The sequence below is a fragment of the Pogona vitticeps genome, chromosome 6 (assembly GCF_051106095.1).
Source record: "Pogona vitticeps strain Pit_001003342236 chromosome 6, PviZW2.1, whole genome shotgun sequence".
Lineage (NCBI taxonomy): Eukaryota > Metazoa > Chordata > Lepidosauria > Squamata > Agamidae > Pogona > Pogona vitticeps.
The window spans coordinates 65,549,259-65,568,210 of NC_135788.1; the positions used below are offsets into that span (position 1 = coordinate 65,549,259).

The 18,952-nt window shown below is 42.5% G+C and overlaps 1 protein-coding gene across 6 annotated transcripts in view; it reads left to right on the plus strand.

Annotated features, from left to right (window-relative positions):
* AMPH (amphiphysin) overlaps positions 1 to 18,952 on the plus strand; it is a 199,937-nt gene that overhangs the window by 66,223 nt on the left and 114,762 nt on the right. For all 6 annotated transcript variants that reach the window (XM_073003773.2, XM_073003769.2, XM_073003771.2 and 3 more), the window contains exon 2: positions 5,905 to 5,985. In XM_073003773.2, the coding sequence (XP_072859874.2) occupies positions 5,905 to 5,985 (81 nt within the window). The remainder of the gene's footprint in view (positions 1 to 5,904; positions 5,986 to 18,952) is intronic.

The following is an 18,952-nucleotide window of genomic DNA, read 5'->3' on the forward strand; positions in this document are numbered from 1 at the left end:
CGAAACAGGGGACCCAAAATTTAATCGCTATGTGAAGCCTGGTCCCAACCATCGCTAAGCAAAAATCACCCATAGGGACCATCGCTAAACAAAGTGCAAAAACGCTCAAAAAAAGTTGTCGCTAAGCGATTTCTTCGCTAAACGGAGTGCCCGTTAAACAAGGCACCACTGTATTCTCAGATAAGGTACTGATGAACAATAATAAATCATATGTCTTGCCCTTTGACACATTCATTTGTGTTATAATTCCTTTCGCCTGGCTGAAAAGCTGCACCATTCAAAGTCACTATAGGTAATTTTTTCAAATATGTTGTACTTTTCTAATGGTAGCTTCTAATATAGACAGCCTTGGACAGGAATGGAGAACCTCTGATTTTCCAGATGTTGCTAAACTATAACTCCTATAGTACCTGGCCTTAGGTTGTATGGGCTAGGTTGGATGGGAATTGCAATCCAATTCTGCCTTTTGTTATCTAGGATCTTTGATTTCACTAAACCTTTACCCTTTAAAAAAAAAAAAAACTCACAGTGTTGACCAGGAATGACAAATGGTCTTCCCCAAAATTGAATTGTGTTTAGGGTTAGAATGATGCTGTCTTAAACATCAAAGCCTTTTAGTACTGGTTTTGCTTCTGTCCGAATATAGGAGGTAAAATCCATGTTCTCTTTCTTTCATCCAAGCCAATTTATTATTCTTACCCACGCTGGCGTTGCGGCTTCCTATTTAGTTTGTTTCTTGACTTTGACAGTTTCCTTGTTTTCCGCCTGTTCTTGTGCATTTATAATTCGGAGCTGTGTTTCTGTTTAAGGAAGAAGATCTAAAGCATCATTTAGTTTGCTGAATAATTGGAAGAGAACTGTCAGATTCATACAGATTTGAAAGCAACATTCTTTTCAGCCTCATGGGTGATGGGAGCCAAACTTACCTAAGGGGAAGAATACATGGCTAGGTTGCTATAGAGATCTGTGCCCAGTGTTCAGAGGCCAGTCGGTGATGTGTGATGTTCACTGAACAGTCTGGAAAGCAACCCAAATCCACTTTGCTCAGAAGCTACTGGCACAAGAATATGAGTGCTAGGGGACCATGTTAGCACACACGAACCCTGGCTTTACATATCAGCCCATTTCCTCTTTCATGTTCGTGTATTCTGGCTTCTTTCTAGGCCTTACTTAGGAAAATACAGGTTGCCTGCAGACGAAAGGAAGAGCTGATGTGAATGTCCCCAAGAGTTTTATATATATTCTTAATGAAGAAATGCATTGTATGAAGTCTTCTCACCACCAGTTCTCTGAAATCTAGCCCTGCTGTTAGACAGAGTGAGGCAGTTGCCTTGCAGTATGTTTTGGGTGTTGAAAAGAAGCATTAAATAATTAAGTATTTACTTTCTTGCTAGTGTAATTTTTCCTGTTGAGGGCTAGTGATAGACCCTTATGCCTTTTTCTGCCTCAGGTATCAAAATAACTTGGTTGACCTTGGGTATATGCTCCTTGGATGTGGAAAAGTACCAATTACTGCTTTGTCTCAAGCAAATCTCCTGGTTTGGCCTTGATGCTTCTGTCTGTAGTAGTCTGTGGGAAAGGGGGGGAAGGTTCTCTTTCTTGGAAATGGTTGGGAGTAGCTTCTAGGTGCCATCTGCCTTTCATCTTGCCCTTTTCTCAGATTACAGGTGGGTGGGAGAGAACTTCTATCTCTCTTAACTAAGGGGAAAGGCTCCCTAGTGACAGTTGGGAAAGGTACAAGAAGAGTATGATTTGATGAAAACTACAGTGAGTCAGGCTTTGAGACCCATGGTTTTCATAAAGGGCATTTCCTATGTTTTCCTCCATAGTCTGAGCACCATCGTTTGCCCCACCTTTCTTGTGAGAAGAACCTTCCACTGCTTTTTTTTACTGCATACTTAAATATATATACAATACAACACCATCTCTAGTTTTTAGGTTTAGAGCTTTGCTAGGTGATGACAGGAGTGTTGTTCTGATATTGCCCTAAACAGTCTCTGAATTAAGAAAAGATTAACTTCAAGCCAAATTCCAAACTGAAAAACAGAGGTTGTCATGGCTCAAGACAGCTCTGATTTAAATACCTAAAAAGAAGGTCCTAGAATCTCAATTTGAAGAGCAGTGAAGACATGCTAGTGAGGAACACAGAATGCATTGACTGTAACATCTGTTGAGCCACTGCCTTCAGCTCTAGTCAGCTTGCTTTTTAACACAAGCATTTCTCTATTTATTCATGCTTTTTCTTTCTAACCCTTTTCTCATCCACACTGTACTTTCCTTCATTCTACTGTTCCACTATTATCTTGCCCTTTCTTTTCTGTCTTCAAGCATGTCTTTTATCTCTTTTTAAGTATTCTCTTTCTTCTTCCACTGCTTAGAGTGGAAAGTTTTGTGTGTCTCAGGATCACCAGGCTGGAGAGAAAGCCTAAAAGCAGTTTTGAACAAGACTATGAGGAAATGCTGAATGAGAAGACACAAGGGGGGAACATGTTTATCTTAAATGTTGGGAGGGGGGCGCTACCTGTACTTTATGAATATTAGATTTATCCCAGATGTATTAGAGAAAAATAAATACACAACTTACTCAGTCTACTTCGGCAACACATGAAACCATATAAAATCAGGGAAGAGTGTGATATTCTAATTCTCTGAATGAACCTTGGAAAAATGTTATAGGACATGTCGGACTGCTCCAAAAACAATAGCTCCCCCAATCTTCCTCCTCTTCTCTCTGTAAAGTTTAATAATACAGAAAGCATGCAGTGATTTGACTGTGTGGCTCCCTGCATCTACTCTTCCTTGCAGAATGCTATTTGTATATACTGTGAAAGAATTAGAAGTTGGTGGAGGAGAAATGTTATCTCTTACATCTTGCTTGATTCCCTTTTGGTTTTTTCTCTGTTGCTGAAAAGGCTAGGTTTTGCTCCCAGTTTTTTTGACAATCACATTAGCAGGTAGCTATCACAATCCCTTTATCCCATTAGACTTTGCAAGGGTGCTGTGTGTTGCCCATGTGGCACCACCCATTAATCAATGTAGAGATTTTTAGGAATATGGCAAACATGTTCAGTCCTATACTAAGTATGCATATTCAGGATAATATTTGATAGAATTAAAATGTATTTGTTTAGTATAGAAAGAACAATCTCCCTTAAACGGCAACTGATATTACACTCATTAAAAAGTTGAACAGCCTCCAGTGACATTTTCAGACCCTTTCAATGTTTAAAGCTGTAATTTTTAACCTTATTAGACTCAGGACCCCTCCTGGGAGTCACCTTTAAAATTTTTAACAAGGTGTCTCTGTCTCCTGTACCTTTTGCTATGGTCTCTCCCAAACTTCCAGCTCTTAGCCTCTCTATAGCTTAAAAATTTGAACAAACCTCCCTGTGCTGGCTGGGAAATTCTGGAACTTCTATTCCATAAAGAACAAATTTCCAGGCTCTACTCCTAAGTGCATTCTCGTGATCCATGTGAACTTGAAAGCTTGTGAAGTCCAGTAGCTGGGATGTCAGACTAGGATTTAGGAGCTCTAGGTTCTAATTACTGCTTGGTAATGGAAGCTTACTGGGGTCTGTGACAGTGGTAAATCTGCTTCTTAAATACGTCACATAACTTGGAAACCCTACATGACTCACCATAATTTGGATGCAACATGACTGCACATAACTAGAGATGGGCATGAATCAGAAAAAGGGCAATTTGTTTTGATTTGTGAGTCATCAAGGTTGAAGAATCGCAAATAACGAATTTAAAGATTTTTTTCTGATGAACTGATGCATTGATTTGTCAATTTGTTATTTCCTTTAATACCAAAGAAAATAGCCCCCCCAAGCGCCTAGAGACACCAAAATTGCAGGAAAGAATCTCCTGACTCCCCTACAACCCAGCAATTTGATTGAGTCTTGGACATCTGAGTTATGCACCCACAAAGTGCCCCCCCTGGAAAGTTCCCTCCAGGCACCTAGAGATGTCAAAATTGCAGAGAAGCTTATCTCGACTATCCTTTACAATCCCTCCAAGTTGAGTGAAGATTGGGTTTTAGACATTCAAGTTATACACCGCCAAAGTGGGTCCCCCCAGGAAGGTTCCCTTTAGCAATGGGGTTGGGGAAACCCAATTTTCAGTAAAACTCAGAGAGATTGTACAGAAGAGTCATGGGAAGATTCTCTGTGTTTTTGGTATCTCTAAGTGCCTGGGGAGAACTTTCCTAGGGAGGGCCTCTTTGTGGGTGTATAACTTGGTCATCTGAAACCCAGTTTCACCAAATGTGGAGGTATTGTAGAGAAGAGTCAGGGGAAGTCTCTCTACAATTTTGATATCTCCTGGTGCCTGGGCAATGTTTTATAGCCGACCGAATCAACAAATCAAAAACCACTAAAAATGTATTGATTGTATTTGTCAGGGGTATCGATTCAGATGAATATGAATCAATGAATTAGTAATTTTTGATGAATTTTTCAATTATTATTTTTATTTGTGCCCAGCTGTACAGAAAACATCTTATCATTTATGCAAAAGTTTGTCTTATTCATTCATCTTTTGGGAGGCAAGAAATCTGTATGCATTTTAATTTGTTATATATTGTTTTAATAGTCTGCACTCTAGTATACAATACTTTTTAAAGCTAAATCATTTTATATTGGCTGTTGTGGGTTTTTTGGGCTCTTTGGCCGTGTTCTGCAGGTTGTTCTTCCTAACGTTTCGCCAGTCTCTGTGGCCGGCATCTTCAGAGGACAGCACTCTGTGCTCTGGTGTAGTTGGCTTGGGAGTGCAGTATTTTTATATTGTTCTACTATAAGTTCTCAAACATGAAATGCATACAATAAGTTGATGAACAAGGGCTATGCATGATACTTCTGAACACCAGAACAGTAGGTTTTCAGCCTTCGCTCTTCCACCTTATAGGAGTGACAGTAGCAGTAGTTATAACTAGCTTATACAGTGGTGGCCCATATAGCGACGTTAATCCGTTCCAGGATTAACGTCGCTATCCGGATTCGTCGCTATGCGGGGGGGGGGACCCATAGGAACGCATTAAACAGTTTTTCCCCTATTGGGGAAAAACTCACTGCTCCATCTGGCTGCCATTTTTGCTGCCTGGTAAGCGAGGGCGGGGCGCAAAAATGCTGCGGGCGGCCATTTTGTGGATGCGGCGGCTATTTTGGAACAGCCGATCAGCTGTTTAAAAAACATCGCAATGCGATCACAAAAAACAGGTCGCTATTCATCGTTAAACTGCGCTCGTTAAGCGAGGCACCACTGTACCTATTACTAAGTGCAATGAAAACATCTTGCAGAGAAATGAGGATGCCAAGCGCAAAAGCTCACTTATCTGTGTTTAAAATTATTTCATACCTCATTAGAAGTCAAATAGTTCTAAAGATTTTACACTTTCTTCACTACTGTGTCTTTAAAATTCCATCCAGATTAGACTAATGTTGGTTACTGTCCTGTCTAATGAACTGTAACCTGTAGAGAAAAAGCTAATGAAGTTTGGTTCATAGCACCATGTGCAGGCGTAGAGGTTTATTAATTCTGACAGAACTTTTCCCTTCCTCGGCTGCAATGGAACCTTTGGGATTATTCATTGACAGGAAGATCTATTGCTTTATAAAAACAAGACAAGATCCTTTCCAAGACACCCACACAGGCACATAAAACAGGCGGATGCTTTGTATATCTATTCCCCTCTTGGGCTTTTGAGTTTCAAACTATAGAGTCATGGATGTGCATTTGAGATTATTTTACACTGCCGTGCATGTTATAGATTCATAGCACAGTATAAACGAAAATGCTACAGGAAGATAATGGATCAGAGAGTTAAAATAATGCTATTATTCCACTGAAAATTTTGGATGTTCTTTTCAAGGTAGCACTGTTCTGTCTTTTTTTCTCTTATAGGTACTTCAGAAGCTGGGTAAAGCTGATGAAACAAAAGATGAACAGTTTGAAGAGTATGTTCAGAACTTCAAAAGGCAAGAGGTAAGTTTTTCTGACATTGTTGCTTATTTGATCATCACATATACAATTTAGGAATATTTGCAGGCTATGTTGTAGGAAAGCAGAAGAAACCGACGTTAGAGTGAAATGCTAGACCTGGAGAGTCCACACTTGCAATATCATTTTTTCCCTGCCATACATGCTTTGCCCATTTGCCCAGGGCATTTGTAGATATAGCAGAAGAATTCTGGAAATGTCTTCTAAACTGTCTGTGAGATGCTGCTTAAATCTCTTGGGCCTCACTGTGACCCCAGACGGATTGTGTCTAAAAAGCACTCGACATGTCCTTTTAGCTGCATCTGGCAGGGAATATTAGCAGTCAAGTGAACTTTCAGCAAAGTATGTCTGCCATTGCTGATCTTCCCACTGAGGATCCCGTATCAGTGTTTCTTGTCTATCAGTTACTGTGCTTTGGATGTTGTCCAGTAATGCCACTAATAACGGATCTCAGGGAGTATTCTGCAGTATGGTGACATTTTATATTTGGTCAAATAGCTCATATTTTGAAACATCCTATTAACTAGAGAGTAAAAGGGCTAATTTCAACATAACATACACCTCTAATATGATCCTTTTTTAAAAAAAAAAAATAATCAAATAAATCATATCTTTAGGATATTTCTTTTTGGGATGAGCTACCATCGCAATGTTTCTGGGGACAATCCCCTAAGCAGGGTCATTGGAAGATTTGCAGTACTAATTTGTTCCCTGTTTCCTTTGTTCACTTCAAGACCAAATCCCTTTATTCTTATTTTTAAGTGTAAGCCTTTGTATTATACACAGTTTGTAAGACTTCTGAGAATTAATTGCATACATCTTTTAAAAAATACTTTTCTTTATCTCTCAGATGATTACTCCAACTATAAGTGGGTGTTTCTAAGGTAATTAGGCTGTTTGAACTTTGTGTTTTCTGTCTGGAAAAATATAACTGTTAATTGTCACAAACGATAAGATCTGTCTTTTAAAGGTGAGATTTTTCTGCAACCTCCTTCCAGAGTCAACTCACCTAAATAGCCATTGAAAAAACGTGGAGGCTGATATATTCCATACTAGCACTCAGATAAAGCTCTGGTGAAGATGAGGAGGATGATTCACTATGCATGTCTCTTTGCTTTTATTTCTTTCTAGGCTTTACCAATGGTTCCCATATACTGTATACAGATAAAAATTAAAAAGCATGACCATAAACAAATCAAACAGAAAAGAATGGAAACAGCCATTTCCAAGCAGCAATAAAACCAGATCAAGAAATGTAAAAGGCATGAGAGAACAATATCAGAATAGATGTTAGATCAGCCACACTGGGGTAAGAATTCCAAAGACAGGATGCTACCAAAAAAAGGTCTCTTTTGCCAATTGCCAATTGCCTTACCTTGGATTAATACCACTTTCAGCATAACAGTAGACTCTGGCAGGGTATAGAGAGTGCTCAGATAGAAAGGAATGTGAGGAGCTGTCTCACCAGCTAGGTCTGCTTCATTCACTACATAGGCGTATCTCTAGACTATAGCTTCTCTCTGCCATTGGGATTAATGATACCATCCAAACGTGCAGGAGCTTGTTGAGTACACGGCTGTGCTAAACAAGCTCTGAAATGGAGGAACAGATCCCAAAGTAGAGTCCGTGTGTAAACATGGGCAAGCTGTACAGTCCCAGGATGGCCCCTGCTGAAAAGAATGGTAACCATTTTTGAGCCTTCTCTACCTCATAAAACCTGGAAAGCATTGTCATAAGTCAGATGGGGCTACAATGGACTCCATCTTGGGCAAATTTAATCTCTGGCCTCCATTCCGTCATGAAACACTGGATAATCCTGGGTGACCTGTTCTTTCAGTCTGATCTCACAGAATTGTCAAGATAGCTTGAGGAGAGCACCCATAGCTCCTGCACTGGAAACATAATGTTTAGAGGAAGTAAATAAATATTACTAATAAATAATAAATACTACATGTAGAGGAATGAAATACTATTCCTTAGACTCAAGAGGTTCCCTTCATTATTTGTTTGTTTAATGAAAATATTTATTTCTTTTGGGGGGGGGGCAGAGCAATGCACAAGAAAAGACTTTTAAAAAAACATTGTAAAAAAACCAAATTCTTTTTAAAATGGTAAAAGCAGATAAAAAACAACTTTATAAGTCCATTTTTAAAAGAGTTTTCAAGACTGCCCATTGAAAGTCCAGCAAGGATGGAGCCAGCCTGATGCTCCTTCAAAAGAGATTCTACAGCTGACTGCCTATTGCAGAAAAAGCACTCTTTTGTGTACTCACCATCAGACCCACATCTCAGTGGTTGGGCATGCAACAAGACCTCCACTGAAGATCTCATATTTGAATATTATATTACAGGAAAAACTTCACAATACTACTAGTACTTAGGAAAGAAAGAGTTGTGATTTTTTTGTTCCTATCTTTTCTTCCCCTTATACCTTGCAATGCATAGGAAGTTTTTAGCTTGGGAATGTGCAGTTTCCTCCCAAGTTGCATTAAACTAGTCTAAGAACATAAAATGGGTTAAAGAACAAACCACCTACTTGATGAATTTGACACTTAAAGATATAGAAGTGGTGTTGTATAAGCCAACTGAAAACATAGCATTCCCAGTGGGTCCAATAATTATCTTTCTTCAGAACTAGATGAGGACAGGTTCAATCTGATTAATTTTGTACCAGGTCACATTTTGCATTATATTCATGTCAGGTATATGATGATGGTTTCGTCTCTGGTTTCTTCTCAGATGTCCATGATTAATTGTCTTTCCCATCTCTACAGAGAAAGGGTTGCCGTTCTCATATTGCACTCCCCTTTGTCTTGTGTCAAAGTAAACAGCTCCTATTTTGTTGGGAGGAGAAGCATACAGAGACATGGCTGTTCATAGCACTCCAATGCTAGAGACATTAAAGAGAAAATTGGACAACCATCTGTCAGATCTGCTTTAATTTGAGCAGGGGGAGTTGGACATGATGGCCTTATAGGCCCCTTCCAACTCAATGATTCTATGATATTTTCCTCAAACATGCTTTGAGGGTATGCTGCCTTAAATACGGGGTGGTGGAGGTTTGTGAATCATCACAACTGAAGGGTCTGCCCACCAAGTATTTGATTCTACTCACCCTATATGCATAGGAGCCTCCCACGGCAGTTGCTTTTGCAGCCAAGTCGACAAGAAGATGTACCAGATGTAACACTAACCTGGTTAACAGTATAGTGTACCAGTTTTCTCAATATGAAAGTGACAGAAAATGGCAATTGGTGCAAGGGACAAAAAAGTTCTTCATTGCTCGGCAGAAATAGTTTCTATTGTCTGTCAACAAGACTGCAATGCTTAAAGCCAGATAAAAGGCTGGCTCTTAGTCTGGAAGGGAACTGCAGTGTGTAAGGGACAGGTCTGCAGTTTGAAACTGTAATATGGTCCCAAAAGCCACATAAAATGTCAATCAGTAACTTGAGTTACCAACTGGCACAGTGAAGACACAAATCACTGAATGGATTTATGCCTAGGTGTGCAAAGAAAACCTCATTATTGCTGAGAATCTACAGAAGAGTGGCATGGCAAGACTGCTCCTTGAGGATTCTTGTACCTCTTTGGCATGACATCAAGACACCAATTTTTTCCTGTCATGATTTTTGTAATTCACACACAATTTAAAACTTGTATTTCTGCAGAAGACTAAGGTCTTTCCCCTGTTGGAAGCTAAGCACAAACATATAACAACAGGCTAGGCTACCGTAATTCATCACAGTCACAAATAACCCATCTAGTGATATTGTTTTTATGTAACAGAGCATGTAACCATGAAAAAGTTATCACATTTTCCAGTACTGAACATTTTACAGAAATGCACAAAAGCCACCTGCAAAAGTGCAGACATTTTGTCTGAGACAGGCCCTCACCCAAATATTGCCATTCTGCAGTGGCTCATATTGGGGAAGGGAAAGGAAGCTTCCTTTTTTGCTATGTGAGGTCAAAGGTAGTAAGGTTTCACATGTCTATTTCATTAATTCTGTCTATGTGTAGAGGAGATACACAGAAGGAAGAGGTGCAGTATGCCACTGGCCCCCCTTCTTCCTTCATGTGTCATGTTATAGGTCAGAAAAACTGCACTTATAGAGACAAAGGTGAAGACATGTAGGTGTCCTACCCAATCAGGAAGCCCAACAGCACTGTCAGATCTTTTGCTCAGTGTGCAGAGGCAAGGTGTGAAAACAGTGAAGGTGTTTGATTTCTCCTCTCTTGGTGGTGTTTTGTGAGATATGTGAGCTTTTTTACCTTCCTCTCCCCCCCCCCCCAAAATATATATATACCGACATTACCCCCTTGATTTGAACGGAAGGAAATCATACATTATTTGAATTCAAAATATTGAATTTACACAGGCTGTGTACCAAACTAGCAGGCTTTATCATCAATATCAATGGCTGCCAGGCTACATACCTAACTAGCAGGATGCACCAAATTTAATAAAGATGTGCACTATTTTTGCTGGAACACATTGTACTCCAGCCATGGGGTGGTATAGGGAGTAGTAAGGTGTTCGACGTGCCTAGAAAGTTGCATTAAATTTTTGCTAGCTCGCAGAGGATTTAATTATCATCAGTGGCTGCCAGAGTGGTGCTAGCAATGACATGCTTGCTAGAGACAGCCAAGGCAGAGTTGGAGGGGGGGACTTTTTGAACCACTTCAGTCATTCTGTGTGTGGTGTGCAAAAAGGAACAATCCAGGCTAAAGGTCATGTCACCCATCTTGGTGCCACAGCCCAATATCAAAGGACCAGTGCGCTATTTTTTTATCATCATCAATGGAAAACTTGGCAGTGGCCAGAGGATTGGAAAAGATTAGTCTACATCCCAATCCCAAATAAGGGAAGTGCCAAAGAATGCTCCAACTACTGTACAATTGCACTCATTTCACATGCCAGCAAGGTTATGATCAAAATCCTAGAAGGTAGGCTTCAGCAATATGTGGACTGAGAACTCCCAGAAGTACAAGCTGGATTTTGAAAGTGCAGAGGAACTAGAGACCAAATTGCTAACATACGCTGGATTATGGAGAAAGCCACAGAGTTCCAGAAAAACATCTACTTCTGCTTCATTGCCTATGCAAAAGCCTTTGACTGTGTGGACCACAGCAAACTATGGCAAGTCCTTAAAGAAATGGGAGTGCCTGACCACCTTATCAACCTCCTGAGAAATCTATTCGTGGGACAAGAAACAACAGTTAGAACTGGATATGGAACAACTGATTGGTTCAAAATTGGGAAAGGAGTACGACAAGGCTGTATATTGACCCCCTGCTTATTTAACTTATATGCAGAATACATCATGCAAAAGGGAGGACTGGAAGACTCCCTTGCCGGAAGAAATATCAACAACCTCAGATATGCAGATGATACCTCTCTGATAGCAGAAAGTAAGGAGGAATTAAAGAACCTCATAATGAGGGTGAAAGAGGAGAGTGCAAAAATGGTCTGAAGCTTAACATTAAAAAAAAACCCCTAAGATCATGGCCACCGGTCCCATCACCTCCTGGCAAATCAAAGGGGAAGATATGGAGGCAGTGACAGATTTTACTTTCTTGGGCTCCATGATCACTGGATGGGGACAGCAGCCACAGAATTAAAAGGTGCCTGCTTCTTGGGAGGAAAGTGGTGACAAACCTATTATGACTTCTCAGAAATATAAGTAAAGCAAATTAAGTGTGAGCTTTCACTAGAAGCTAAAATAACCAAACAAAGGGTACTGTACTACAGTGGCATCATAAGACAAGCTTATTGGAAAAGGCAGCAATGCAGGAAAAAGTGGAATGCAGTAGGAAAAAGAGGAAGTCTGCACATGAGATGGATTGACTTAATAAAGAAACCCATAGTCTTTTGTTTGGTGCTGCAGTCAAAGTAGGACCAGGAGCAGAAAGACCGGGGTTCTGATTTTGGGAATAAACTATGATACTCTTATTTGCTTTGGGGATGAGAAATAGAGAAACGTGATTGCTACACACTTCAAACTTCTGCTGTTCTCAGCAGAAACTGCAGAGCTAAATGCAGTGAAGATAAAATTTTAGAAGGTTCCTTTTTTCATGGTTTTATGAAAGAGTCAAGTCTCTGTCTCTCTCACACACATGCACGCATACAAACCCTTCCTCCCTCAATTTTCAACAATTAGTTGCTTCAGTTCACTATGTCCATTTCCTCTTATTACATTTAAACAAGCTTGATGAAACCACCCTTCCCCCCCTTAATTCAAGCCTTCCGTCCTGCTTGCTGTTGCGAGCGCGCTGAAGCCTCTATAATCTCAGGCCTTCAGGAGGTGCTCACTCTTCTTCACAAGTTGCTGCCACCAATACCAATTAAGTACCAAATATTTACTGAGACATGTATTCCTTTGAAACTTAAATTTGTTTATTTGATCAATAATAAATAATAGGTAAATCAAAAGTTGCTAATCAATTTGTGGTCCAGATAGGTGGGATATAAATCAAATCAATCAATCAATCAATCAATCAATCAATCATAATCATCATCATCATCATCATCATCATCATCATAATAATAATAATAATAATAATAATAAATCTCACTAAACTCACAGAACCCTACTCTCACTGACTTTCTGGCTCATTCTCTCACAGACTCACAGATCTCTCAAAACTCCCCTCTCATACTCCATACACCCCCCTTTATATCCCAGCCCCTCTCCCTTTAGCACCACCTTCCATTCACTCATTGGCTCCTTTTCCCCTGCTCAGCTGTGACGGGCAGGTGAGGGCAGGGCTGAACGCTACACTTGCCTGTTCCTTTTTTCATAGTTTTGAGTCAGCCTCTCTCTTTCATATACACACACACACATATCTCCACCCTTCGTCCCTCAATTTTCTACATACATTTAAACAAGCTGATGAAGCCTCTTGCTCCTTCCTTCCCTCCTTAACTGGAGCTTTCCCTCCTCCTGCTTGCAGTCACCTCCGGCTGAAGCAGTCATTCACAAGCCGGATTGACTGCCTGGGCTGTTCTACAGCTGTAACCAATCAAGCAGCCTTATCTCTGATCTGTAAAAGGGAGGATTTAGGAGGGCTGCAACCAAGAAAGGAGGGAGAGGTGGTTTCCAATTTGAGGTTCAGCTGCAAGGGGTGGGAGTGGGGGAGGGTTGTGCTCCGCTCATTATCCCTAGGATTTTAATTTTTATCCCATTTAGGGTAATTTACCCCTGTTCCCCGACCACTGCCTTATGGACATTTTGTGTACTTCTGTTGCTGTTGCTGTAAATATTTCTTTGATGTAGGCAGCTAGAATTCATAATAGATGAAGATACCAAAGCAAAACATAGTGAATAGAATTCCATTCCTCTGTCTTCTTTTCTCATGGAGTTGTATAATTTTAATTTCTCACATGTTTCCTACTTTGCTGCTTGTCAGGGGTAAACTATGAGCACCTGTAGAGTCAGAAATCAGTGTTGAGAAGTAAAGAAAAGAGCTATGTGCCGGAAGCAAATCAGAGCGAGAACACAGCTGGAAGACATTGCCTAGACAACAGCAGGACCAGCCAAACGTGAAGCCTCCTGTGTTTCCTTCAGCCTAGAAAGCCCACCTGGGTATTGGTGGCTTGTGCCTGTCTACAGCCTGAAAACATGCTTCTGTTCAAGAAGAAACTCACATTGCAGTGCCGGTAGCCAGCCATACAGAAGCAGAAATTCTGTAAATTCTAACATAACATAAAACAATGCCAGTGTAAGCAGCTGGGTGTCATGCCCAGACAACCAGCTTTGCACAATCCTGTCACAACTTTTGTACAGCATGCATGCACAGGTGCCTTGTAACTAACACGTCTACTCTACCACACTTGTGACTAAAGCTGCCATAGCTTTGTGTTGCACACATGGTGCTGTAGAGCAGGATTTCATTCAGAGCATCATAAAGAGCCAGGGGTTCCTGCTTTTGGCTCATGGTTCCTGATATTGTTTGAAATGCCAATTCATGAAGATTATGCAGTTCAGACTAAGTAATGTTTGTTTACTTATTTAAGACATTTTTACCCCACCTTTCTCCTTAAAATGGACCCAAGGCAGCTTGTATCCTTGATACAATATTTAAAGCTAAAAACAATGAGTATACAACAGTGGTTTACATCGTTAAAAGACAACATTTAAAGCTAAGAACAGTGAGTATGAAGAGGCAGCTTACATCATTAAAAGACAATATTAAAGCTAAAACAATAAGTATACAAATACTAAAAAGGAACAAATACCACTCTGAAGGATGGTAAACATAAATAGTAACCCAGTCAGAGCAGCAATGCATAACAATTTATCTAAAAGTTACTCGTGTAGCAAGTCATGTGGCCAGTTAGCCTGCTAAAATCACAGACATGTAGAACTGTTAGGGGGTTTGGAGTTCATTTAGTCTTGTCTTGTTGGTTAGGCAGGATCTTGTAGATCCAGATTTCCTACTGCTGCCCCCCCCAAAAAAAAGAAAAGAAGGAAAGAAAGAAAAGAGAAAAAAGAAAAAAAAGAATTATTCCACTGTCTCTGTAAACTATAGTTTTGTGCAGTAACTTCAGTCTCAGTAAGATCCATTCAGTGTTTCCCTGGACTACAAGCTTGAATTTAGTTCCCTAGATCCCACTTCCTACTCATTGATCAAGGGCAACAGCAAAAGAAGGTGTGGGTCACTTAAAGGACCTCCACAACCTATATCCGTCATAGAGATTTCCCATTTCTGCTGTAAAAAAAACTGAATTATCTTTATTATCAACATGTTTGCAGGATGAGCTGGATTTTTTCTTCAGAATACTTGAGCAGTTTGCTAATGAGCCCTATTTAGGGGTCTGAGTGGCCCCAGCCACTGTACCCATGATGAGGCAGCAGGTACTGGTGATCAATTAAACTTTATTGGACTCAGCATACAAAGAAAAGAAAAAAAGAGAGGTTACCTACCTGTAACTCTGGTTCTTCAAGTAGTCCTCTATGAATGCACACTAATGGGTTAATCTGTGCCTGAGCAGAGCAGTCTCCAGAAACTTCCATAGCTTTAAGTATTTAGCGCTGGGACCTCCCCAACACCTGGCTATATAACTCTGCCCCCGGCCTGTGCTTCAGTTCTTAAAGAACCAGCCGCTGCTGCACAATATGCTGTGGCACACATGACGGACAGTGGGGGTGGGCGGGTGGGATGTGTGAATTCACAGAAAACTTCTCAAAAAACCAGTTACAGGTAGGTAACCTCTTTCCTTCTTCATGTCCTCTGCGAATACACACTAATGGGTGACTGGCAAGCTGACCAACCAGGAGGAGGGATGTCACAAAAGTGCAGATACCAGGACAGTTCGCCCTACCGCAGCCTGAACCTTCAGCTGGATAGCCAGGTGGTAGTGCAAGATGAAGGGAGATGGAGTGGCACACATGGCAGCGCAGCAGACAACCACGATGTTCATGTGACAGAGAAAGGCCATTGATGATGCCACAGCTCTAGCAGAGTGAGCTCTCACTGATTTTGGAAGAAGAGTCTCTGCCAAATCATAGGGAAGGCGGATGGTCTGGACTATCCAGCTAGACATGGTCTAAGAGGAAGCCGGTGTGCCAAAGGAGAGCCAGCAAAGGTGACAGAGAAACGTTGTGAGGCCCAAAAAGTGCTTGTACCATGCACATAATATGACAAAGCACGCTGCATGTCCAGAGCGTGCAGAGCTGTCTCAAGCAGTGAAGTTGGTGTGGGGAAGAAATCAGGAAAGACAGCTGGCTGGTTCAGATGGAAGGCAGAAAATACCATAGGCAAGAAGGTAAGGCCTGGCCGTAGGGGTACTTTGCAGAAAGGAGGACCGGCTCCTAGTGTAGCCAGTCCTCCAGCCCTGCAAGCTAAGGATACTGCCAGGAGAAAGGCAGCCTGGAGGGTTGCCAAAGAATTAACTGGAGAGACCATTGAGGTGTCAGCGGTCCATAGGCAGGGCTCATATTCTCTGGGCCACGGAGAAATAGCTTGCAGGTAGAATGGGCCAGTGCCAGGCAAAACAAGTGAAGGAGAAACTGAAGGAGTGTGTCCAGAGATAGTGGCCTAGTAGGCCAATGTCATCTTGATGCAAAGGGACAGAACACCTGCTCATGAAAGGAGTAGGTCAAGGTGGTAGAAGGTATGCCAAGATGATGGTGCACGTCCATTACTGTCAGGGAAGACTCCCAGCCGACAGGTAGGAGAACCCGATACCCGGATGAACCAACCATCCGTGTCCTGAGACCATAGGTAAGGGACCATGTTCAATGTGATGTACTGTATCCTGCAGGTCCCGGAAGAAGGATCGAGAACCAAGGCTAGTGACGCAACCAAGCAGGACGGTTGCACATCCATGGCAGACTCGAACAACCGGCCCTGAAGAGGGGAAAAGGTTGAAATCAGTAAAGGAGGCCCCATGCCCCTTGGTCAGGAAGGCATCCCCTAGGGAGGTGCGGCCTTCACCAGCTGAGGAGCCGAACATGGCATACTACTTGTTCAATCGAGATGCGAAAGCATCAATGTCTAGAGTCCCCCATCAATGACAGAGGCAAAGAAAGATGGAACAGTCAAGAGCCTGCTCATGAGAGCAGGACTGTAGTCTGCTGAGATGGACTGCCATGGAATTGTTCTCACCTACCCAATGTACAGCCACTGGATAAATGTGGTGAGCATAACACCATTCCAAAGAAGGCGTAACTAGTGAGTGCCACCCTGCGTGTCCATATAAGAAACTGCAGTGGTAGAGTCTGATGCAACCTGGACCACCCAACTCCAGAGCAGGGACTCAGAGGCCCCAAAGGCCTTGGTGAGTGTCAGGAGCTCCAGCACAATAATATGCAGGATGGTTACCATCATGGACCAGCGGCCAAGGGCAACGTGGTGTCGTAGACAAGCCCCCCAAGCCTGGCGGGCTGGCATCCGCTACTGACCAAACCAACTGGGTCAAGAGACCAAATGGTCTCCCTAACTGTAGGGTGTGAGGAGGGAGGGTCCACCAATTCAGGTGTGCAGCGAGTTCCGGAGTCACCTGGAGCAACATGGATTGGTTGTTGCAAGATACCTGAATAAGTGAAAGAAACCAGGATTAAAGGGACTGCAGCCTCAGTCAAGAGAGCTGTCCCACAGCTGCAGAAGATGCCATCAGTCCAAGGAGTCGCCAGACCTGTAGGGCAAGGAACCAAGCGCCTGAAGAAAAAAGGAGCATAACCAAACATTGCCACAAACATGTTGTCAGGAAAAAAATCCTGCTATAAGAAAGCATCCAAAGGCACATTAATACAATTTACACAGTGTGTAAGTTGCAAAGTCAGCTTCACTGTGTTGACCTATAGTCCTCACACTGACAAAAGAGACAGTGCCAAGGATGTGCGCTCACCAGCCTGTGGTTTGGACTCTGACCAGGGGCCAGTGAACCAACTATGGGTAAACAGTGATCTCCCCAAATGAAGTCCTGAGAAAGCAGTCACGGTCCAAACAGATGCCAGCATGAAAACGAGCATCTTATGATAAACCAACCCCCTGGATGTAACTAGTGAGTAACAGAGTCCAAGGAAGCCATACGGAAACTGCGTAGAGTAATAAAGAATTCAGGCCTCCAAAATCAAGGATGGGCCAAAGGCTTCCATCCTTCTCTCTACTTTTTTTGGGTGGGGGTTGGGGTGGAGGTGGACATAACGCAGCCTGTGACGGAGTATATTGAAGATAGTGGCAAAGCTGGTAGCTATGATAGATACTACCAAGGAGTCAAACTGATTGACTGGTCAACAACAGAGAAGTAAAAAGACCGCTCAGTTTTGCAGTCCTACCTGCAGTTCTGCCAGTCAGGGCACTGCTTGCCCACATGTCTAGGGGTGGCGGCTGGTAACTTTGGGGTTGAGGTATTTAATGTTCCCGGGATGCTGTATGCTGATGGGAACATCTTCAGGCTCTTGCAGTTGTTATGGCGCAAATGACTGTGTCGCCTTCTAAAGCCTGCGCAGGTTATCAAGAATAACAACCGTTTTCTGACTAAAAAGCCATACACCAACAAATGGCAGGTCCTAACCCATCAGTTGCTTAGATGCTGGTTTTAAGGCGTATTGAGCAGCAGTGCGCTCATGATGCACCTGCAACAGTGCCTCCTAGTGATGTGGGAGGCCTGAACTGTAAGGGTACACAGGAGCTACCTGCAGGGTGGGCAGCACCAAACTGTGATAAGCCCCCATGGCAGAGGAGTAAGTGGCTACATGGCGGCCAAAGACAAATAACAACGCCAACCAAAGAACTCCTCCTCTGTTAGCAGTAAAGGAGTGTGACCATCTGTGACAACCGAGAGGGGTGTAGGAAGATTGGTTGGAAAATCTTCCACCCCCCTGTGACTCATGTGAGTCCCAATCCTGAATAAGGAAAGCCCTCCTGACACACAGGGGAGATGACTGTCCTAGCATGAGCCTGACCAAGCACAGGCTCAACAGTTATAGGACGGAGAAGGCTGAATGGGTTAACAGCAGGTTCGGTCGAAGCTGTGAACATTGTGCTGCTGGAGCTGAGTTCAAGGGAGCACTACACCTGTGAAGCGTATGTGGAGGCACAAAGCACTCCATAGGCCATGGCTCAGAACGATGCCAGGTATACCGGTACATCTACAGCCTCGGCATGCAGCTCCCTCCGGAAGTCACAGATACATGAGCAGGCGCACGAAGGAGGGTTGGTTTGCAGCAGTCACACGCAGAGGCTCTTCCCATGCCAGGAGAATCACTGATAGGCAGGGAAGGTGACCGGCGCTGCAGGAGGCCCTTCTCCTAGGGACAGGGCGACAAAGGAAGGCAAGAAAAAGAAAGAATTGTTTTTACTTGCAAAGTTCCAAATGAAGCTGCTGGTATAGCGGCGGTCAGAAAAATAACTGAAGCACTGGGCCTTGGGCGGAGTTATATAGCCAGTGCTTAAAGCTGTGGGAGTTTCCGGAGACTGCTCTGCTGAGGTGCAGATTAACCCAT